The 23,569-nt window shown below is 38.6% G+C and overlaps 2 protein-coding genes and 1 long non-coding RNA gene across 8 annotated transcripts in view; 1 reads left to right on the plus strand and 2 right to left on the minus strand.

Annotated features, from left to right (window-relative positions):
• The first annotated feature begins 5,264 nt into the window (after positions 1-5,264).
• On the plus strand, positions 5,265-6,444 carry LOC144006502 (uncharacterized). 3 transcript variants are annotated; one of them, XR_013279844.1, is made up of 6 exons: positions 5,266-5,430; positions 5,497-5,563; positions 5,646-5,675; positions 5,812-5,869; positions 6,010-6,172; positions 6,221-6,444. XR_013279844.1 is itself a non-coding variant. In XM_077505378.1 (5 exons), exons 2-5 carry the CDS (start codon positions 5,517-5,519, stop codon positions 6,412-6,414), a joined length of 315 nt encoding a protein of 104 aa, XP_077361504.1. In that variant the 5' UTR covers positions 5,265-5,430; positions 5,497-5,516; the 3' UTR covers positions 6,415-6,444. The 3 variants fall into 3 exon arrangements, 1 of the variants encoding a protein (XP_077361504.1); XR_013279843.1 differs by having other exon boundaries at positions 6,235-6,444; XM_077505378.1 differs by lacking the exon at positions 6,010-6,172 and having other exon boundaries at positions 5,265-5,430; positions 6,235-6,444.
• On the minus strand, positions 5,897-12,259 carry LOC144006504 (uncharacterized). 4 transcript variants are annotated; one of them, XR_013279847.1, is made up of 5 exons: positions 12,066-12,259; positions 10,062-10,125; positions 8,122-8,227; positions 6,459-6,936; positions 5,897-6,336 (listed from the first exon to the last, which is right to left on the minus strand). It is a non-coding gene; the product is annotated as an uncharacterized LOC144006504 (long non-coding RNA). The 4 variants fall into 4 exon arrangements; XR_013279848.1 differs by having other exon boundaries at positions 6,446-6,936; XR_013279845.1 differs by having other exon boundaries at positions 5,897-6,936.
• A 5,176-nt stretch (positions 12,260-17,435) lies between these two features.
• Positions 17,436-23,569, minus strand: part of rars1 (arginyl-tRNA synthetase 1) — a 7,584-nt gene continuing 1,450 nt past the window's right edge. The window contains exons 3-15 of the mRNA XM_077505371.1: positions 22,987-23,175; positions 22,762-22,870; positions 22,459-22,559; positions 22,280-22,401; positions 22,013-22,133; positions 21,801-21,930; positions 21,066-21,170; positions 20,389-20,567; positions 20,198-20,307; positions 19,394-19,499; positions 18,504-18,676; positions 18,155-18,402; positions 17,436-17,659 (exon numbers count right to left, since the gene is read on the minus strand). Coding sequence (XP_077361497.1) covers positions 17,550-17,659; positions 18,155-18,402; positions 18,504-18,676; positions 19,394-19,499; positions 20,198-20,307; positions 20,389-20,567; positions 21,066-21,170; positions 21,801-21,930; positions 22,013-22,133; positions 22,280-22,401; positions 22,459-22,559; positions 22,762-22,870; positions 22,987-23,175 — 1,803 coding nt within the window. The 3' untranslated portion in view covers positions 17,436-17,549. The remainder of the gene's footprint in view (positions 17,660-18,154; positions 18,403-18,503; positions 18,677-19,393; positions 19,500-20,197; positions 20,308-20,388; positions 20,568-21,065; positions 21,171-21,800; positions 21,931-22,012; positions 22,134-22,279; positions 22,402-22,458; positions 22,560-22,761; positions 22,871-22,986; positions 23,176-23,569) is intronic.

The following is a 23,569-nucleotide window of genomic DNA, read 5'->3' on the forward strand; positions in this document are numbered from 1 at the left end:
GTAACGCGTTTTTGTTTCTTTTTGTTTTGTTTTTTTGACCATGTATAGTAAGGCTTTTTTTTTATTATTATTATTAAATATGACCACATATGGTAAGGCTTTTTTTTTTTTTATATATATATGACCACGTATAGTAAGGCGTTTTTTTTTATGACCACGTATAGTAAGGCGTTTTTTTTTTTTTTTTAATATGACCACGTATAGTAAGGCGTTTTTTTGTTTTTGTTTTTTTGGGGGGTTTTTTTTGGACCGTGTATAGTAAGGCTTTTTATTATCATTATTATTAAATATGACCACGTATAGTAAGGCTTTTTTTTTTTTTTTTTTTTTTTTATATGACCACGTATAGTAAGGCATTTTTTTTAAATCTGACCACGTATAGTAAGGCGTTTTTGTTTTTTGTTTTTATAAATATGACCATGTATAGGAAGATGTTTTGTTTTTTTTTTGTTTTGTTTTTTTATGACCATGTATAGTAAGGCGTTTTTTTTTTTGTTCTTTTTTTATGACCATGGCGTATTTTTTATTTTTTTATTTTTTATTTTTTTTTTTATGACCACGTATAGTAAGGCTTTTTTTTTTTATATGGCCACATATAGTAAGGCTTTTTTTTTGTTTTTTGTTTTTTTTAATATGACCACGTATAGTAAGGCGTTTTTGTTTTTTGTTTTTATAAATATGACCATGTATAGTAAGATGTTTTGTTTTTTTTGTTTTGTTTTTTTTATGACCATGTATAGTAAGGCGTTTTTTAAAAATCTGACCATGTATAGTAAGGCGTTTTTGTTTTTTTGTTTTTCATAAATATGACCATGTATAGTAAGGCGTTTTTTGTTTTTTTGTTTTTTTTTTATGACCATGTATAGTAAGGTGGGGGTTTTTTTTTTTTTATGACCACGTATAGTAAGGAGTATTTTTTTTTTTTGTTGTTGGTTTTTTTTAAAAAAAAATTATGACCACGTATCGTAAGGCATTTTTGTTTTTTGTTTTTTTGACCATGTATAGTAAGGCTTTTTTTATATTATTATTATTAAATATGACCACGTATAGTAAGGCATTTTTATTTTTTTTAATCTGACCACGTATAATAAGGCTTTTATTTTTTTTATTTTTTTTTAATAAATATGACCATGCATAGTAAGGCGTTTTTTTTTTTTATGACCACGTATAGTAAGGCGTTTTTTTTAATATGACCACGTATAGTAAGGCGTTTTTGTTTTTTTTAATCTGACCACGTATAATAAGGCTTTTTTTTTTTTTTTTTTTCTAATAAATATGACCATGCATAGTAAGGCGTTTTTTTTGTTTTTTTTATGACCATGTATAGTAAGGCGTTTTTTTTTTTTTTTTTATGACCACATATAGTAAGGCATTTTTTTTAAATATGACCATGTATAGTAAGGCGTTTTTTTTTTTGTTTTTTTTTATGACCATGTATAGTAAGGTGTTTTTTTTTTTTTTTTTTATGACCACGTATAGTAAGGAGTATTTTTTTGTTGTTGTTTTTTTTTATTTTTTTTTTATGACCACGTATCGTAAGTCATTTTTGTTTTTTGTTTTTTTGACCATGTATAGTAAGGCTTTTTTTTATATTATTATTATTAAATATGACCACGTATAGTAAGGCGTTTTTTTGTTTTGTTTTTTATGACCATGTATAGTAAGGTGTTTTTTTTTGTTTTTTGTTTTTTTTTGACCATGTATAGTGAGGCTTTTTTTTTAATTATCATTATTAAATATGACCACGTATAGTAAGGCATTTTTATTTTTTTTAATCTGACCACGTATAATAAGGCTTTTTTTTTTTTTTTTTTTTTTATAAATATGACCATGCATAGTAAGGCGTTTTTTTATTTTTTTTTATGACCATGTATAGTAAGGCGGTTTTTTTTTTAATTTTTTTATTTTTTTATGACCACGTATAGTAAGGCATTTTTTTTAATATGACCACGTATAGTAAGGCGTTTTTTTTTTTATTTTATTTTTTTTTATGACCATGTATAGTAAGGCTTTTTTTTTTTATTATTATTAAATATGACCACGTATAGCAAGGCTTTTTTTTTTTTAATATGACCATGTATAGTAAGTCGTTTCTGTTTCTTTTGTTTTGTTTTTTTGACCATATATAGTAAGGCTTTTTATTATTATTATTATTATTATTATTAAATATGACCACGTATAGTAAGGCTTTTTTTTTTTTTTTTTTTTTCTGACCATGTATAGTAAGGCGTTTTTTTTTGTTTTTTTAGTTTTTTTATGACCATGTATAGTAAGGTATTTTTTTTACTATGACCACGTATAGTAAGGCGTTTTTTTGTTTTTTTTTTGTTTTTATGACCATGTATAGTAAGGCGTTTTTTTTTTATTTCTTTTTTTTATAAATATGACCATGTATAGTAAGGCGTTTTTGTTTTTTTTGTTTTTATACCACGTATAGTAAGGCGTTTTTTTTGTTTTTTGTTTTTTTATGACCACGTATAGTAAGGCGTTTTTTTTTGTTTTTTGTTTTTATGACCATGTATAGTAAGGCTTTTTTTTATTATTATCATTAAATATGACCACGTATAGTAAGGCATTTTTTGAAAATCTGACCACGTATAGTAAAGCGTTTTTTTGGGGGTTTTTTTTTTATAAATATGACCATGTATAGTAAGGCGGGGTTTTTTGTTTTTGTTTTTATGACAATGTATAGTAAGGCGTTTTTTTTGTGTTTTTTTTTTTAATGACCACGTATAGTAAGGCATTTTTTTTAATATGACCACGTAAAGTAAGGCGTTTTTGTTTTTTTGTTTTTTACCATGTATAGTAAGGCTTTTTATTATTATTATTATTATTATTATTAAATATGACCACGTATAGTAAGGCTTTTTTTTTTTTTTCTATATGACCACATATAGTAACGCGCTTTTGTTTTGTTTTTTTTGTTTTTTTGACCATGTATAGTAAGGCTATTTTTTTTATTATCATTATTAAATATGACCACGTATAGAAAGGCTTTCTTTTTTTTAATCTGACCACGTATAGTAAAGCGTTTTTTTTTTTATAAATATGACCATGTATAGTAAGGCGTTTTTTTTTTTGTTTTTTTTTAAACAACCACTTTTAAAAAGTGTCTTACGTTTAAAAAAAAAAAACATACATGGTCTCTTTTTTTAAGATTTACTATTATTCATGATCATTTACAAAAAAATAAAAGTAAAAATTAAAAAAAATCAGCCTTACCCTGGTTGCCATGCCATGGTTGTTTTTATTTAAAGGGAAAAAAATGACTCAGGGAATTTGAGGAGGACAATTGTCATTGCTGCACTACAAATGTGAAGGATATGCAGTTTGTTTGTGTCAAATCTGTTGGCCCTCTGGGGCCCCCGCTGGATAAGGGCCCCAAGCAATTGCCTGCCTTGCTTCATGGCAAACTACACCTCTGGGGTGGGGGAGTGACTGAGGGACGTTTTCTATAACAATACACTTCTTGTTCTAAGAAAAATAAAAACTTACAGTTTGTGGACCCTAGTTTGAGAACCAGTTTTAGGGTGACAGAGTGAAAAAAAAAAAAAAAAAAAAAAAAAAAAAAAAACTTTCCTAACTGTGAAAACTTGAACTTACTGATAGCACTGATGAATCGCAAGACTGATTTATTTTAAAAGCAGACAAAATGTCGTCTTATTTTTTTTTCTTCAAGTGTTCTGTTGTTCACCTCATGCACTTTTTCTGATCTCGGTTTTGTGCAAATAAAATCTATTGAATCTATCCAGATGTGCTGTGGTTTGTGTTGACCAACACTTTTTCCCAACGCATGTCATTCCACTGACAGCTCATCAGCACACTCTGGGGAAGCCTGTGATAACGATCCTCACCTGCTTTGGAATATCAATATGGAGACATGGAAACCAGGCTGGATAGTGTGCCCGAGGACCAGGCTTGAGAAACGCTGCTCTTGGCCATTGGGTTCAAAAATTGTGGAGGAAAAAAATTCCTACACATAGAAATTAGTGGCTTGGTTGCAGTACCACATGCTCACACCAGACTGCGCACTCACTGGAGTGGTGACGTTCCACGTTAGTACATGTGGGCTTCGGCTCGTTTGTAATTGTTCGCTAATGTGTTAAAATAATAAGCGTGCCATTATAAGACGCACATAATTAAAGTCGCCAAGGAAATATAGTTCAACCAAAAAACAACAATCGTTGAGAATCCGTGTGAGTGGTTCATCAAAGTCGTGGTGAAAGTTTCGACGAAAACGGAGACTGAAATACGACTCAATACTGGCCTCCTGTGGATGACTGGAGTAAATACATTCAGGGTGGGAAGACGGTTGACTTGTTCGTGAGCTCAGCTGTTAATATATCAAACAATCGTTGGATTCGTACTTGAGTAGATCACAAAACCAGGATGTGGATGCCGGAATTGAACGTAACATAAATAAACGAAAGAAGTATCTGATGTTGTAAATGGCTGGTGGGGGAGGTGAAGGTTGGAGCAAACCAGCGCTCCAGCCAGCACCCATTACAAGAAGCGTACTCATCACCTTCATTTATTTTTGTCAAATGCACCATGAGAAGATGGTCTGATGGAATAAGACAACGACTACTGTTACCGTGGTAGCGGGTTCGATCCCCGCATTGTCTCTCATTTTCAATAATTTGAGAAATAATCCCATAAAAGCAGAAACGTCTGGAATCGTACCCGGGTCTGTCGACACCGTAACCTTTGTTCCAAACCACTCGACCAGTTTCTCCATCACGAAAACTGGATTTAGTAATATTTATTGGGTTCATATACACATGTGAAATTTCTACAAATACATAAGAGAAAACTTCGAGCAGCTTCAATTGTGATGGCCGAATGGTATAAAACTTTGCCTCCGGTTCAAGTGAAACGGTTCGATCCTCGCACCCTCCAACTAACATTCATAAAGACCAACTCTAAAGGTTGCAGAAAACGAGGCTCGAACCCGAGAACAAGTAAACCAAAGGTAATGTCGTATTCCACTCGACTACATCGGCTTTGATACGTCCTGGATTTCGGTTCTATTCATAGAATGAATAATTGTATTTTGGCCGCCGATTTTCACTCTATAGTATAATTATGAACATGAGGGACGAAGTACAATGTGCGAGTTTAGTCGAGCGGTTAGTGACACGGTATATCATTCAGAGGAGCAAGGTTCGAGCCCCACGTCAAGCAGCTTGCTGAATACATCAATATTTTCTATCTCAATGCAGTTGACTTTTTTTTTTTTGCTCTTGGTTAAATAAAGTTTTTGGAAAAAAAAAAACCGTGATGACGTTTTTACCAAAAACCTATATAAGCTGTGACTAATTGACCGGAGCGGTCTTTGTTTTCTTCCCCAGTCTGACAGCGTCATGTCGACATCCTCCGCCTCCTGTTCTCCACTCAGCTTGACAAGATGACCACAATCTTTGACAAGAGGTTTGTTTGATTAAAGGTTCTTCTTTAACGCGTAGTTGTAATATTTTAACACCTTCACCTTTTCAGCGTGCAAACACCTCGCTAGCATGCTAGCGGAAATGTTTGCTCGATCGCGGTCAATCACCGTCAAACGGTAAGTAAGTACTTTATTAGTTCAAACTTTTAGTTATTAAACGTCTCAACTGTTTTGAACGAACGGACATTTCCCTTTCCAGCGTCTGGAGAACAGCACAGTTTGGCAGAAGGTAGGTTGCCAGCGTTTGTACGTTAACGTCAATGAGAATCAACTAACTTTTCAATTTGTCCACAGGCTTGCACCTTAAAGCAAATGCTTACATGTTTCGAAGCTAGCTTTGTAATTTATGTCACCGTGTCTTTCAGCCCAGCTGCTTGCCGCAGGCCATTGACACTGTCCATCTCAGCCCTGTTCTCGTCACTGGTGAGACAAACACTCATACACGTTAAATGTGATATCATGTTTTAATGTTTCAGCACATGGTGAAGATGACTGAAGAAGGGTAAGGACATGCCAGGTGACTTAAACTGACCATTCCTGACCTCTTGTATGTATGTGTCCAGGTAAAAACGTCATCATGACTTAAACCAGAGCTGCCTGAGAAACAAGAATTGTGTAGAAGGCTGGCCCATCGCTGGGTTTGAACATGCAGGAAAAACAAAATGGCTGACGTGAACATTTCATTAACGTATTTGAACCTCTCTCTCCACTCGAGACCATCAAAAGGTACATTTTACTTTTTTGTGCCGACACGTTAACGTTGGTTTACTTCAGTTTCTGTCCACGAGGTGGTGCCAAAGCATCTCTGTGCCCTGGAGAAGCGTCCAGTGAAGGGCACCGTCTTGAATTGGTCGTCATGGAGAAATTGCCTGGCCAGCAAGATCCTGCACCTGTGCGGGGCGAAAGACCAACATGTACATTGTCTTCATTGCTGTTGGATTTTTTATTTTTTATTTTTGGCTTGTTGACACGTGTTAATAAAGTGAAGTAGAAGCTGGCCTGGTTCTCGTACGCTTCTTTCAATGTCACATCAATGTTTTCTTGATGGTCTGATTCCTGTGAATGCAGCTGCGTCATCACTGACTGTCCCAGAAACGACGCGCAGGTCCTCTTCTGCACTGGTGAGTGTCTTCTCGTGTCAAATATTTGCTGCATCAAAAAATTAACTTTTTTTTTTTTTGTAGAGTCCACACTTGTTTTCTTGGTGCTGCATTGATGCAATCAGGTCGAAGAAGTCGCCACAACTGCCGGTAAGCTTTGAATCTTGACTCTGCGCTTATCCATGTCTTCCAATGTTGTTGGGCTGCAGGTGCAGAACATGGCGGGCTTTCTGGCGATGCAGCTGTGAGCGATTGTTGTTGTCCAATCACCTTTTGTGCTGGTGAGTTTTGTCACGCTTCAAAAACATTTGCTGCTCAAAAGTTGACTCACTGTCATTTTGTCTGTTACGTCCGTCGGCACGATCTGCTCCCGCTGGCTCACTTCACCTGCTGACAAGGAGACGGCGATCAAGTCATCCATTTTTTTTTTTGCTATTTCAACATGTACTCTGCAAATATAAAAAAGTTGATAAATTGCATCTTTTCTCAATATTCTTGTAACATTACAACCAACACATTACAAAATCTCGCAGTGTTTCATAAAATGTACAATATCTTGTATATGAAGGGGTGTGGCCCCATTGCATTGTAGGTGGGGTTATGCAAATTACTGAGTAAGAAGCAATCTGATTGGTGGGTACTGTATTATGTGCCAGAATTCAATTGGTCGGTTCAATGAGTGGGCGGGTTTATGCAAATTACTCCACCTAATGATTTACATAAGTGGGCGTGGCTATGCAAATTAGGTAATATGTCCCATCTAGTGTGGGAAAAGTGGGTGTGGTTATGCAAATTTATTTGCATACAGCTAGCAGATAGGTCACTTCTGAGGGGGAATGGCCAGTTATGCTAATTAATTAGGACTTTTCATGAAATAGGTGGAGCTATGTCCATTCATTTGCATGTTGAATCTTAATAGCAAGAACGCGTTTTTTGGGCCTTGAACGGATTGCAAATGGATTGTTCAGGTTGTTCTTGAAGACATTTTTGCCTGTGGTCCTCGATTCATGCTCAAAATTCCACCATCTGGCCTTGAGAATGAACCGAGAAAGTCTTCAAGGTCAACCTGAACAATACAAGCACTGGAACGCACGACACTGACAAATAGTCACAATTTGAAAACTCACAGAAATAAGACACGGAGACAGTCGTTCCAGTTGAAAAATATATTTGACTTCAGACAAGCATTTTTTTTGACACAACAATCATGTTGGAGTCAAGTTACAAACACAGCTTGACAGGCTGGACATGGAAGCAGCAGCACACGACACCATGTTGTATGCGTGATGTCACACGAGCACAAGCCAACAAACGCGCGACAAAATCATTCAATGCTTCTGGACAGGTGTTTTCATCCTATTATTTTCATAAGTGGGCAAAAATAACCCATTGATTGATTTCAAAATACCTTTATCAGTGTTATTTCTCCAAACTTTTGGGCACAACGTCATGTTCACAAGCATTGAATGATGTTCTGCGTCGTACATTAAGCAGAGGTTAAAGCGCACCGAGAAACGGCTTAGTGACATCACGTACGTCACGCACACAACATTTACCTTCAAATTGCGCACACACCTTTCCGAAAGCAGATTGCTGTCAATGTAGCGCAGACGGCAGACCAGTCCACACGTCCTCAAGTCTTGAGTCTGTCGGCTGCAACTTCGCCCAACACCTCCTCCATCTATCATGGCAGGAAAAAACAAAAAGGAGTTAGTCATGCTCATTCACATCAAATGACTCACAACACTTCTGGGTTGCAGCTAAGTCTAATGCTACCTAGGACAACCAAAACAAATATAAAAAAAACCACAAAAAAACACAGTAAGCAATGATGCCAAATTGTCATTAAAATGCCTCAGTTAAAAATCGTTTGCAAATATTAGCATGTGGAATCATCAGTAAATGCACAATTTTTGCCAACATTTTTTAAAACTATTTCTACGTGCATTTGAAGTAGCACACATCCCTTCATAGCACGTTGAAGTTGACAGAGCACATGGAACAACATGAAGAGGTTCGACTGCCAACGCGTGACATCTGTCAATAGACGATGTCCACATAGTCAAGAAATCAGATAGAGTGTACCTAACATTTAGACACTTGATTAGGTACACTTGAGGGCTATCTACTGACATCTACTATCATAACCTGGATACATGAGTCAAGACAACACCCGAACAATTTGGCCATATTGCAAAGTCATTCGCTACATGAGCACAAGCTGTGCAACCAAAAACCAACTGCCTGACCCATCTCGCTATAGGCCAGGGGTGTCCAAACTTTTTCATTTGAGCGCCACATACAGAAAATCAGAAGGACGCAAGGGCCACACAATGTTATGAAGAGAAATTGTGTTTAGTCCTAAAAATTGTACAAATAATTTATTTTTGCTTTTGCATATTTAAAAAAATGCTACAGTATATAAACCAATTTATTTGTAATATGGTAGTAGGGTTATTATAGTTTTGGAATTTTTTATTTTATTTCGTTTTGAGTTTTGTTTCTAATATTAATAGTTTTAATTCGTTTTCAGGGTAGTTCTGTTAGTTATTAGTTTTAGTTCTTTAATAAATGCTTAGTTTTAGTTTAGTTTGTTAGTTTTATTTTATTATTATATATTTTTTTAAATGTGTACTACTTGTGCGTAATATTTAAAAAACACCAAATTTTCAAACGTCATTATTCTGGTTTTTATAAAAATAAATCTACTAAAAATCACATTTAAAATCATCCCCAAAGGCTCATGCATTAAATTAATTACCAGAGACTAAAACGAAGGACGTTTGCTATAATTATAGTTAGTTTTGTAAAAATAAAATGTAGTTTCAGTTAATTTTCGTTTTTTAAAAAGCATTTTCATTTTTATTTTATTTTGTTAATGAAATTGTTTTTTGAATTTTAGTTTTAGTTATTTCGTTAGTTTTAGTTAACTAAAATAACCTTTAATGGCACCTGTTTTTCGACACCCTCCCTTCTTTCTTTGACCATCTCTAAACATTTTTGTTTTTGTTAATTTATTTGAACTGAGTCAAATGCCATTTTTAGCATATGCTGCGGGCCACTAAAAAATGGACGGCGGGCCGTAGTTTGGACATCATTGCTATAGGCCAAAGCCAAATCATCAACAATGCCACACGTGGAACCAAACAAGTACATCATTTAATGCTTCTCCACATGTGCTTTTATTTAAGATTTGTTTTTGTACAAATAGTATTTATTTTAATAAGTAGGCAACATAACATCAAACTAATAGATTTTTAAAAATACATTTGAAAATAATTGTTTTGTTTGTAAGCTGTTTATATCTTTAAATAATTTATGTTTCAATAATTTGTGCCAAACCTATGTGATTTAAAAAAAAAAAAAGCACATGTTGAGAACCATTGAATGTTGTTCTGGTGTGTATCTCAGTCCATCCAGCAGAAGCCAAAGTGCACTGACAAATGGCTAAGTGACATCGGACACGCCTCCTCAAGCATAGCATGACAACCTTGGATTAAAAAAAGTACACGTACCTGTCTTAAAAGCAGATTTCCAATCGCATGCTTGTAGCGCAGACCCATCCATGTCCTAAACGGCCTCCATCATGTAAAAAAAACACAAACGAAAGCAGTCAGTCATGCTCATTTGCATATTGCAGGTGCCAATTTGCATAAAACACTTTGTTCTCAAACAAGTGAAATAGGCTAAAATATTCGCGTCACTACTTGATAAATGTTATATTATTGAAGTTTTGGCGACTTTCGGTCGGTTGATGATTTTTCATATAATGCAAGGGATACATGCAGTAAGCAAGCAGGTCAGTGTGCTCCAAATTAAGCCACGCCCCCACCAGCTCACTCTGCCCTGCTGACTCCACCCTTATCACGCCCATGACTCGCACAAGGCCAGCCTTCGCCAACCGCTGCTGCCCCGCCCTCTAGAACGATATGCTGCATTCGAGGATGGTCGGAAGTTGGACTTTTCCGACTTCAAATCAGGAAGTGCAGACGGCTTTAACGACGGACTACAATGTGACGTCACTCTAAAATAGCGACCCGTTTGGAAACACAGACCGCGAATAGTAAAACACAATTTACTCGAGTATAAAACGATATAGCTTTCTTCATTCATAAATATTCGACATAAATAACTCCACATACGTGACAGTATGCCGCTATCTCCCTGCATTAAATTACACGGTGAACTACTACAATAAATGAAGTTTTCTGGAGGTGAAAATTAGTTTTGAGGACCGAAACAAACAAACAAATAAATAAATAAAAACAATTTATCACGATTCACCATTTTGCGTGTTTACATTCGCCTCGACCGCTTTCAGGTCGGAAATGGGAAAACAAACTGATTAATTACGACCAGCCTCGAATGCAGCCTCAACTAATCCCACAAGGCCTCAGAATCATTAGCATTCGTTCAGACGTTTTTACAAACAAAACGGTAAATTAAAAAATAAAATAAATAAATAAAAATACTTTTTTCGCAATATTCGTTCCAAAAACAAGAATAAAGAAAAACTGAGAACGACTTGTTTTCCGATTTTGTGCACAAATGGAAAATGGGGGGAAAAAAACGGACAACGGGCGATTTGGACGATTTTTATTTATTTTCAAATTAACCATACTTTATTGCGATTTGGACGTTTCACCCCGTTTGGATACGTTCACTTTAAGTTGCGTGCCCCGGAAGTGATTATTTATTTTATTTTATTTTTTATCTGAATCGTAGTCGTGCACTAATCTGTATACATACTGGATAGCGAATAGGCCAAACGTCTAATCTGTACGTATACATATAGTATAAAATAGTCTGCTACCCAGATGGGAGTAGTAAAATGGCCGCCCTGTGGCTTCAACGGTTTGCATGGGTGTGTACTGTATGGGCTACGAATTGCAAAAAATTGATTATTACGTGCTCTTCAGTGGGGTTAAGAGGGTAACTCTGAGGCCAGAAGACATGACCAAAGGGGGGGAAAAAAAAAAAGTCGAGCCTCGGGTCAGCGAAAACAAACAGAAAATTGCTTCCGGGTCACAAGTGAAAATATCCAAACTGGATGAAACGTCCAAATGCCCCGTTAACCGTGTTTTCCATTTTCCTTTTGTGCATAAAATCAGAAAACGAGTCATTCTCTGTTTTCTTCATGTTGGTTTTTGGAACGACTAAACAACAAACTAAACAAGTTTTGTTTTTTTACTTTCAATTTCGTTTGGAAAACTGATACATGGATTAATCAGGAACATTTATTGACTCAGAACATTTTCAAACGCTTAAACTGGATTTTCTTTAATCCTACTGTCTGGTTTTTGTATTTATTATCTCTGTTTCTAGTTTTTGACAAGTAGACTAATAAACACATTTTACATTGGACAATAGTATCGTATCTCAGTAGATTGTGTAAGCGCACCTGAATGTTTTGATCTAATAGAGTCAACTGAGGACACACTAAATATGAGACGACTGTTCTTTTTAAACAAAAATATACTTTTAGAGGACCATGCAGTAAAAAGTTGAGCACGAGTTACCTTTTCACAACACGTCGCCACTTTTCTTCAGCTGACGTGCAGGTAGACGGACAGCAGCCGACGTGGAGACAGTATTCCTTTATTGTGGACGCCTCTGTGCATGTAAATAATAAAAATAATTGCCTCCTCGCGTAACTTCGACCATGTGCGCTCGAAACAAACAAAACTCCACACGATTCCTCTCTTCCATTTCCGGTCGGTGTTTAACTTCCGGGTCGCAGCTAAATCGAGCACTAACGTCGAACGAACTACAGGTCAAATTTGTCAATGTATTTCGAACGGTGCATCCAGATTATAAAGTTTATTAGTTTTTTTTATTTATTTATTTTAAATCCGGGTATTTTATCCTCCAAATCGTAAAAATTGAGCCTACAAGACGTCATACCTAACAAAATCCCAATTCCATTGTAGTCATAAAACGCATTAAATCATTGAGTTTTAATCCATCTCACAAAAAACAGATTTCATGTGCTTTGTGACTGTTCAGACTTAAAAAAAATAAAATAAAAATAAAGATGGGCTTTGCAGAAAACAAAAGGATTCAGTTTTTCCAAAAAAATGACACATTTCATGCAGTAGGATGGAATACAATTTTATTAAATTTACAGTTAAAACCCCATTCATATCCTGCCAATCTTCTATCCTTTAGCACCTGTGAAGAAATGACGGCGCCCATCATCCAGCTGCGGGGCGAGCGCACCCACATTTGCCGATACCTCCTCCAGGGCCAAAACGCCGGCCTTGGCCTCCTGCCTGCATTGGAAGTTCCTGTTGCTCAGGTCAATTTTATATGTATATATATTTATATTTTTTTATATATATATGTATATATATATATACATACACACACACAATCTAATCTAACAACCTCTGAAAAATGGCAGTCGTGATTTTTAATTTAATTTTATTTTTGGGGGGTGAATGAAGCTGCTGAATATTTTATCTCAGCCTGGAGTCAGATGAGATTTGACAGCGTGTTTGCCTTTGTCATGCGCTCGTGTTTTTTGTCAGTGTAAGTGAACTCTGCGTTACCTCTGAGTCAGTCAGATTTTTTATTATTATTTTTTTTTTGTGAGGCGTCGCAGTGTACCAGTCATAAAGGAATGAAAAACGTTTGACCGCATTCAAACGCCAGTCGCACAAAAACACATTTTAGTTGATGAGATCATTTGCAATGATGAACCTCGACAAGATTAAGTTTAGATTCTGGCAGGAAGAACAACACGGACACAATTTCCTTGGATCCATCTTCTCGCGCCAAAATAACAAAAGGGAAATGTTTTAGGTCAGAATAGCTACATCAGAATAATGTTCACTGTTTATATTGAAATCATCATATTTAACGATGAAAAATTAAAAATTGTCTTAGGTCATTTCAGTTGAGTTAATTTTTTTGTGAACGTCCCCACTACTGTAAAAGAAAAATCCCTGTGATTCTCTTTCTCATACCAAGCAACTTGCCAACATACAATCGATTGCAGTTTTTTTAAGGCAACGATTTTTTTTAAACTGTGATTGGCTGGCAACCAGTTCAGGGTGTACCCCGCCTACTGCCCATATAGCCAGCTGAGATGGGCTCCAGCACCCCCCTTGTGAAGGTTCAGAAAATGGATGGATGGAAGAATTTTTTAAAGCAGAAAAGAAAATAAAGGAGAAAAACAAGACAACAGAATAAAAAGGGAAAAGAACCGAATTAAAGGACAAAACAGCAAACTCGAGCGAAAAGAACCAAATTGACGACATAAATGAAGTGGAAAACATGAGATTTAAGGAGGGGGAGATTTAAATGGAAAACACTTTCAAATGAGTCGAAACATTTTCAAGGGCAAAAGAACAGAATTAAAGGAGACGCAACAGAATCTAACTGGAAAGCGAGAATTAAAACAGAAAATGATGGGGAAAAAAACCACAAGGAACATTTTAAGTCAGAACAGCATTAAAAGGAGTGAACCAACTAAATGATTGCAGAAAACAACGCATTCAAAGGCGAAGCTTTTAAACGAGGAACATTTTTGGGCCGAAAAGAGAAATTAACAGAATTAAAGAAGCGACAGCATCATATTGTAAGAACAAAAGGTTCACTTGAGTAAAGAACTGACAAGAGAAAACAACAAAATTAAAGCAGAAAAGAACGGAATTATAAGAAATGATCAGAATTAAAGGAGAAACCAAACAAACCAAAGAAGACAACAGATTTAAAGGAAAAACTTTTAAACAAGGTCAATTTAAATCAGAGTACTGTATATAAGTAACAAAGTATACATTATTTATACAAAAAAAAAAAATGGTCTTAAAGGAGAAAACATTCCAAAGAGAGAAAATGCATTTCGGAAGCGCAAACAAGTGTTTTGAAGGAGAAAAGAGGAGTTTAATAAAGGTGTCAGTCACACGGCGCATCAAAACAAGTCACCTCTGGCGTCAGTCGCGCGCTTGCTCATTTGCATCCATTTTCCATAGATCTCGATTTCATCCCAGATGAGACGTTTTAATCTCTCCACGCCACACCAGACAAGACTGGCAAATAAATCAGCAGATAAATAAAAGCAAAAACAAAAAAAACAAAACTTTTCACGGCGAAGGACGAGCGCCGCCGTGTCAAAATGCTTTTGAGGAAAGACGTAATCTATGCACATGACTAATGCGACGACTAACACAATTCTTGCCTGCGGGCTGACTCGAAACTCACTTGAATGTATTTTTTTTTTCTTCTCCCATGTGGAGCACAGCACAGCTTGAAGTGACAGCCGCCCCCCCCCAAAAAAAACATGCTAACCTAATTCACCAAAGGCCTGACGCATTCATCACCGGGAAACTAGTTGACGCATATGCTCCATTTTGCATTTTTTAGCCTCTCTGTTACAAATAGAATGCGTCATTAGCAAAATGTCACGCTACGCAGGCTAACGCTTATATTCTGTGGCTACGCTAACAGCTGGATGCTAATGAGACAGCAGAATTGCTCATTCCTATCCAAGTTTATACTCCATCTGTGCCATTTGAAAGTTAGCATAATACTGTCAATTAGTGTTATAACTTTGCACAAAAAAAAAATTATAAAAAAAAAAAAAAAATGCTACTGATGCTATAAGCATGTGAAGATCCATCATGGTACGTTTAGCTTGCCAGGGTTTCATTCAACCACTCATTTCCCAAGCTCAATCAAGTTGTGTTTTTTGCGAACATTGTTTACATTAGGGGTGTCACGATTCGCCAACTCCACGATTCGATTTAAATTTCGATTTTGGGGTCGCGATTCGATTTTTTTTTTCGATTTTTTTTTCGATTTTTTATTTTTTTTTTCCGCTCCCCCACTTTATAACACAGAGGCATATGCTTCTGTAGGCTAAGGCTAGTCTATGATCATTGGTTCTATTCATTGTACAGTAAATCTTATTTCAAAAGATCGGCTACATATAGGTGATGCAATTTCCATATTATTTTTGTGTAAATTTATGTAATATATGATAATTGACATTAGGCAGGAATGATCAAATTCAAAGAATTTATTTACAATATAAAGTTAACCGTCTTGTTCTTACTGAAGTGTAAAATAAAAAATAAAAAAACAAAAACAAAAAGTCACAGTGGGTGCCTGCCATCTATTGACTGTTTTTGGTTACAACAGTGTGCTGTGCGTTCCTCTTAAAATAATGTGCAATGTGCAACAACAACAAAAAATATATTGTATCCAAAGTCATGGAACAAATACAGCCTGAACAAACTATATCCCAACATTTACAGTTGCTGGGCATACTGTAGCGTGGTTCAAGTACACTAATTAAATGTTTGAATCCAGCGTTTTCCAAGGCTGCAGGTCTGCTGCTATAAATAGACCTATGGATCTGGCGTTTCGCGCGAGCTGAAGTGTGTGGAAGTTTCACTGTAAATGAGGATGAAATAGTTGGTTGGACCGTTGTTTTCCCACTTCTAGTTGAATTTGATAAATCTAAATCTTTGTGATGCCTGCGTAAATGTCCCGTCATGTTTGTCGTGTTTCCCGTTGTTACGGCTGGCGGCTCGGGCCCGCCGCCGGCTCCGCTCCCCTAGTATGTATGTGTGTGTTTGTGTCGGCTGGTGCCCGTATAATGGTACTTCAGTTTGAATGCGCCAGCGCGACACTCTGATTGGAGGACTGTGCCAGCGCGACACTCCGATTGGACGACTGTGCCAGCGCGACACTCCGATTGGACGACTGTGCCAGCGCGACGCTATTGTGTATCCGTGTATTATACCCCTATTGGTTATTGTTGTTTCTCCTCCGTTCTGTCAGTTCTGTCAAATGCGGTTATTATTTGTTCACCTTCCACTTTCACTCCCTTGTCAAACCCCTGCCTGAAATTTCAATTAAAACTACTCAGATGTTAAAGTCGACCCGTGTTTATCTACTCTATATTTTCTGTTATTGTGTTACTTCCCTTCCCCTTGACGAGCCGGGCGTAACACCGTGGCCGAGTACAGTACGCGCACATAGCATATCTTGCAACTGTGGTCTTTTTATCGACAACGTGAACGTTGTCGACATAACTCACCGGGAACGCAAAATGTTTCCAAACTGGTGACGAGAGAAGCGGGAGCGGCTTGAAGCACCATTGCTGTGTCTGTCCGCGCTTGCCATCATGACTGCAGGAGAAGTCAGCTAACAAGTGCCGTTAGCTAGTAGCTGAATGGCTGCGTCTCATTTGCTTTCCTGGGAGGTGGCGGCGGTGGCGGCGGGCGCGCGGGGGGGGGGGGGGGGGGGGGGGGGGGGTCGAATCGTGTGTCCTCTCTTCTATTTCGATGCTCGAAATCGTGACGTAATTTCGATCGATTTCGATAAAAAATCGAAATCGTGACACCCTTAGTTTACATTCAATGCCAATGTTCTTTTAACGTTTGTTTAAATAAAGTGGAAGTCAACCTTAAACATTTCTTGACAATAATACGTTACATGTGACCTCACTACAAACATGACATTCTGATTAATATTACATTTTGTGGAATACGAGTTATGAAGCAAAATCCAGCCGATTTTAATCCATCTCGGGGCGGCCATTTTGCCACTTGCTGTCGACTGAAGATGAAATCTCAGGTAATGACCAATCACAGCTCAGCCTTAGAAAACAGGTGAGCTGTGATTGGTCATTGTCTGAGCAATTGTGAGATGTCATCTTCAGGCAAGTAGCAAAATGGCCGCCCCACTGAGATGGATAAAAACGGCTGGATTTTGCTGCTTAACTTAATTCCACTAACACAATATCAACCAAAATACCATATTTAGGCTAGTGGGGCTGCAAAGAACATAAAAAATGTTTGGGTCAACTTCCCATTTAAAAAGTTTTTTTGTTTTTTTTTAAATAAAAAATAAATAAAAATCAATTGATGAGGAGGAGATTGTTCCATATCAGCTTTTTTAATTAAAAAAAATATGGTCATGATGTTGAGGCGCGAGTTCATGATCATATTATGTTAGCGAAATAGAAAAATGTGGCCATTGGCTGGGGGGGGTCACATTTTCTGCACAGGGTTAATGCCCAGGATGTGGAAACCTTTGGCCATGACGGCCGCCGTGGCTTCGCACAGCAGCATACGCCACATGTTCACCTTCACCACCTCACCTGCAACAACAAAAATTACAACTCCATCATGATCGGTGCTCAATTCACCTAAAATGGCTGCTGCAAAACAAAATGGCCAACTTTCCATTCGATTTCAGGCATGGGTATGTGAGGTTATTTTGTGCATACACTGAACTTGGTCTTGGCAGTTTTTTCTACCCAACTTTCCAGGTGGGGGCATTCGCGAGTGCGTTCATATTCAGTGTCACTAAAATCCAAACATTTTCAACAGGATACAAAAAAAATAAGCGAATTTTCGGGCACGTGAAAAGACAAATTAAGAGCTTTTTCCAACAGGGCTTTTGTACTACACCCAATAAAACCATCCCGCGGGGGGTTCTAAGTATATTAGCCCCGCAGTGCTAATAGGGAATTAGCATAATTAAACAGCTCCAAGCCTGAAGTGTCAACACTCCAAGCGAGGATGAGCCGACATTCACTGACTCACTGCTACGACGTCGGATGACGAGGGAGGCAAAAAGTGATGTCGGTTACCCGTGTGTCGGTCCTTCTCCACGCAGTAGCAGCTGTCGTAGAACTCGGTGAAAGTGGTGGCCAGCTCGTAGAGGTAATCGCACAACGGGTGGAGCAGCAGGTCGTCCAGAATCTTCTGCAGGATCTCGGGGAAGCGCAGGATGCACTTGCCCAGCTTCCACTCCTTGTCGTGGTCCAGGAGCACCTGTGTCGTCTCGGCCGCCTTCCTCAGGGTGGCCTCGTCCAGGTCGGCCAGGCGGGCGATGGAGCTGGGAGAGGGGAAGGAAAAAAAAAAAAAAAAAAAAAAAACACCCCAAAGGTGCTTCAGGCAGGTCGGCTCGGGACGGGTCGGATGTTAGCGGGCGCTTACCGGATGCGCGTGAAGGCGTAGAGGAGATACGCGGCCGTGTTGCCACGGTCATCCAACATTTTGTCGAAGGAGAAGACGTAGTCGTTGATGCGGTTGTGCGACAGGTCGGCGTACTTGATGCAGCCGAACGCCACCGAGCGCTGGGCCTTCGTCAGCTCCTCCGGCGTCAGAACCTGGAAAGGACGGGCGACGTTCAAGTTCTCCAACAAACACATGCAAAATGGAAACGTTTGGAAGCACACAAATGAATGCGCTAACTTTGTCCGTCTTAGGAACGTCACTCCATTCACAACTATTAAAGCCTGGATTTGGTGGTGCCTTTTTTTCAAAGTCAGTCCAGATTCCAAGCACTCAAGTTGGGAGAAAGTAAAATAATTGATGAGCTAACTTTGCCCAACAGAGGAACCGCACTTAATTTTACAAAGCCTGAACAAAGGCTCCACTTTCCAGATTGTTTTCTAAGCAAGTCCAAGCTTAAAAACTCCTGAAAGAAACAGGAGGAAGGAGATGACATGAATGAGCGAACTCGCCAACTCAAGGAACCTTACTCCATTCACACATCCTGTATTTTTCTGTCTGCTTTCTCAGTAAGTGCACACATGCAACAAACACTGAAGACATCCAAATAGTTAGGAAGCATGAGTGACATGCTAACTTAACCTACCTAGGTAACCACACTCCATTTGCCATGTTTTATGAACCCTGGATTTTCCCACCTGTTTTCCAAGTAAACTTGGCACTCTTAATGCTTTGAAGACACCAAGTTGTTAGGAAGCTGACAAATTGATGAGCTAACTTCACCCACTTGGGGAACCTCACTCCATTCAACCCTTTCACAAATCCAGTATTTTCCACCTTTTTTTCTGCAACATAGAATGAGCCTCTCTCACCTTGTCTCGCTCTTTCTCCTTGAGTTTGTCCATGGATCTCTTCAGTCCCTCCTCCAGCAGGTCCATCAGCCTCACTGTGTCTCCAGAGCGAGTCTTAAACTTCTTCCTGAGGGGACCAACGCAAGTCAGTTTTTCCAGGAAGCAAACTCTAATCCAACATTTCAACAGGAATATTGGAACAAATTTACCGTAAGATTAGAGTTTGGGTCCTGAATGCTAACATTCTATAAAGAATCAAATCAGACCATTGTTCTGAGTTTGAAATTTTGCCTTATAAACAGTGTATGCTGATTGTTAGCAGGCTGGAACCAAACTAACCGAAACTTAAATATGAAATCAAGATGAAAGTAAACCCACTCGACAGAACAGATTAATGTTTTGCACTCTTTCTGTTCCCCTAAAAGCATTTTCATTGTGTACTGTACATGTTGGAACCAAACTCGAAACACAAATTTCATCAAGAACATCAATGTTCTCTAAGTTTTAAATTATACTTTTGTTACTGCAAGCATGCCGGAACCAACCTCTAAATGAGCATTTCAACAATTAAGTTAAACCACTGTATAATTTAATGTGCGGTAAGTCAAGCACCGCTTTGACAGATAAGCTGTAGACAGTTAGCATGTTGGAACAGAATTCTAAATGAACATTTCGCTAATTAAGTCAAATCACTCTATATTTTAATGAGTTGTAATGGCATTCAAGTTTGCATTCCACTAATTTTTGTCACATAAACAATGCTGATCGTTAGCATGCTAGAACCAAATTCTATATCCACTCTAAAAAACTAGTTTTCAGTCTTACTTGTCTTCCCCGAGCACCACTCCAAATCCGGCGTGCTCCACCCGGGTCACCTGCGGGTCGTACCATCCCATCATCCTGGCAGCAGCAAACACCAACTGGAAGTGCGGGCCCTGAAATAAAGAACACAAAATATTATTAATATTGTTATTATTATATTTTCCACTCCACCAATCATTTCCCCGTGACCCCACCTGCCCACTGTCCACCACGTAGATGATGATGTCGGCCTTTTCGTCGAAAATGCGCTGGCGCACGGCGGCCAGGTCCGACGTGTCGTACGTGTAGCCGCCGTCCGACTTGACGATGGTGAGCGGGACGGAATGACCGGGGGCGAACACGATCTTGCGGCCCTCGTCCAGCTCAGTCAGACCTGGGGGAGGGAAATCAGAGACAGACACAGAGTTGGAAATATGAAAAAGCAGGCCAGAGGCAGGTGAAGAAAAATAAGTTGAGGTATGAATGTGGCAACATTGCTCCCTAGTGGCCAACTCGCGTCACTGGAAACATCACAGAGGTTGTTTATTCTTGTGCTGCAAATAATCCCAGTCAATGTTAGTGATTTCAAACATGCTCTGTAGCGCCCCCTGGAGAATTCCTACTCCATTTTCATCATCTGATATAAAATCAAGCGGACAGGTCTCATAAAAAGACGCACGAAAAAGTCTCACAGACCCATGTTGGTAACTAAACAGGTAATTGGCCATTTTGGTTGGAAGCGGCCATTTTAGGAGTCCATAGATTTTATTGATTTTGTCCGAGCTATTGTTTATTAGTGAAGGTTTTAGTCCGGTGAAAAATGTGTGTTGACGAAATTATTCTTGTTTAGTTGTCGTTGACGATTTCACTCAAATAAAAACAGGCTTCTCACCTCTGTCGTCAAACTCTTTCACCACGTCCTTCATCAAGTCCTGGTAGAAGGACTCCCCCCGCTCGATGATGTTCACATCCAGGCAGTTGTAAACTCTCTGGAACTCTGAAAATGGATGCCAAACATTAGGGGGTCAACGTTAGTTGTCATTTAAGAATGACAATGTTAAGGTTATTATGTATATATTATTCCATATTTTCTCTTTTATTACATAGAATTAATTGTAAAGCATTTATTCAACATTTCACTATCTGCTTGGAGCTGCTGCAAGTGTATTCAACCTCAAGACATCTGTTCCGAGTGGAATGCGGGAAAGAAGACAACCTTCAAGGCAGTAAACAACCTTCCAAGACTAGTGATTGTAAAAAATTATTGTTAAAAGATATATCTCCTGTTTTTATGACTGTTGTGTTTGTTATCACATTGCTGCCATCTCCCCTGCTGTGTTTGTTGTCACATTGCTGTTATCTCCCCCAACTCCTTTAGAAGCAAGCGTGTGATCTGTTGTGTTTTGTTTTTTTAAGTCTCACCCCAAATCAAAGAGGATTAGTATGAAGTCGTCAGAAGGGGCTGGGAGCATATGATCTGCACACATCTCTGTTCACGTCTCCTCGCGAGTGATCAAATTCAAAACCCTTGTCTCCTCATCCTTGTGATTTCTCATTCTTTCTTCTGTGTATTTTTAAATGTTACAGGTGTAGATTTGACAGACAATAAGAACGAAAGCCGCGTCACCTTTCCTGGAGACGTCACAGATGAGATTCCAGGCTTTGAGGAAGTCCGGTTCTTTGCTCTGCAGCCGGACCACGCACTGATACGCTCGCTTCTTGAAGTCCTCCTCCTCGTCAAAACGCTTTTTGGACTCCTGGGGGAGCAGACGGATACTTAGCTACTGAGATCTTTTTTTTTTTTTTGTTTGTTTTTAAGTTTCTGAAGCTCAGACTGACTTTGTAGAAGGCCTGCAGGTCCCCGATGGGCGGCGACACCGTCAGGTAGTTTGGGAATCTATCCTGCAGGTGCGCGATGAGCATGCCGAATTGCGTGCCCCAGTCGCCCACGTGGTTCAGCCTTCAGCACGAAGCGACAAATGTTAGCGTGAAATTGCTTCCGCTGCTCATGCTAAGCTAAGGATGTGCTAATGCAACACACGTGAACCTTCAAAGTAAAAAAAAAATAAAAAATAAAATTAATAAATAAGTAAGCAAAGTGTGCACCTGAGCACGTCGTAGCCCAAGAACTCAAAAAGTCGACACATGCTCTCGCCGATGATGGTGGAGCGCAGGTGGCCCACGTGCATCTCCTTGGCGATGTTGGGCGACGAGAAGTCCACCACCACCTGAACAACGAGTCAGTTGTGCTGGAGTGACATCATCGTCATCGTCATGTGCCTTACCCTCTTCCTGGAGACGAGCGGAGGCGGTTGCACGCCGTTGACCAGGAGGTTGCTCAACAGTCTGGACACAAACGATCGCTTCAGGTGGATGTTGATGAAGCCTGGACAAGCGAGGATGAGCTCATTCAACTTGTTTGTCTACATGAACGACTGATCTCACCAAAAGTCAACTACAGCTAATTTTTCAATTTCTAATCTCTGAGGTTTAAATTGCAACCGTGACAGAAAAAAAAAAAAAAAAAAAAATCACAAATGACAAAATGAAAATGCGTGTGATCCGCTTGAGATGATTGATCTTCATACCCGGTCCCGCAATTTCCGTCTTCTGGATGAGTTCGTTTTCCGGAACATTCTGAATGATCTTTTCGGCGATCTCCCTTGGGTTGACTTTCATGCCTTGTGCTTTCAACAGCTGCCAAAGGAAAAAAAGAGAAACACAAGTTGACGTCTTGTATGCTAACCGGGCACTAATTAGCAAAAACGGTTCCTTGGTGTATGTTGAAGGTGTGCAAACAGGCACTAACTAACCTGTGCCATGGCCATGGCGCTGTTGCACTGGTAGTCTCCAAATTTGGCCTGCTGATTGGGCGTGACGGAGAGCGGCGGGCTGTCCAGCTCGGGGCAGGAGGCTCGGATGGCCTGGCCAAAAATGTCCTGCAGCCGCTGGTTGATGTTCATCATGGCGGTCCCGCAGTTGGGGGCCTCCTCTTGCAGACTCTGAGGACACGCACCGCAACATCCACCTAAATGTGTCTACTTTTGTTTTAATATGCACATCTTTGCGCATTACATTTATTTAAAAAAAAAAAAAAAATCAAAACTAATTTGACTAATTATTAAATGTAATTAAAAACCGGTATATTGATACACTTACATTTATTATTACATTAAATATATATTGTATATATTTTTGGCATTTATTTTGTTTAATATGGGTTCTTCTATATTAAATTTAATTGAATACAAACGTTTGGATTTGAATATTAAATGCACATTTTAAAACTTCAACATGTTTCTAGTCTGGCGCCATCTTGTGGCATCTTGGTGTCTAGCCAGTAGCCACTACATTAAAGTGAGTTGAGGTGTACAAAGGTAACTATTTTTAAACAAA

The sequence above is a fragment of the Festucalex cinctus genome, chromosome 18 (assembly GCF_051991245.1).
Source record: "Festucalex cinctus isolate MCC-2025b chromosome 18, RoL_Fcin_1.0, whole genome shotgun sequence".
NCBI classification, from domain to species: Eukaryota; Metazoa; Chordata; class Actinopteri; order Syngnathiformes; family Syngnathidae; genus Festucalex; species Festucalex cinctus.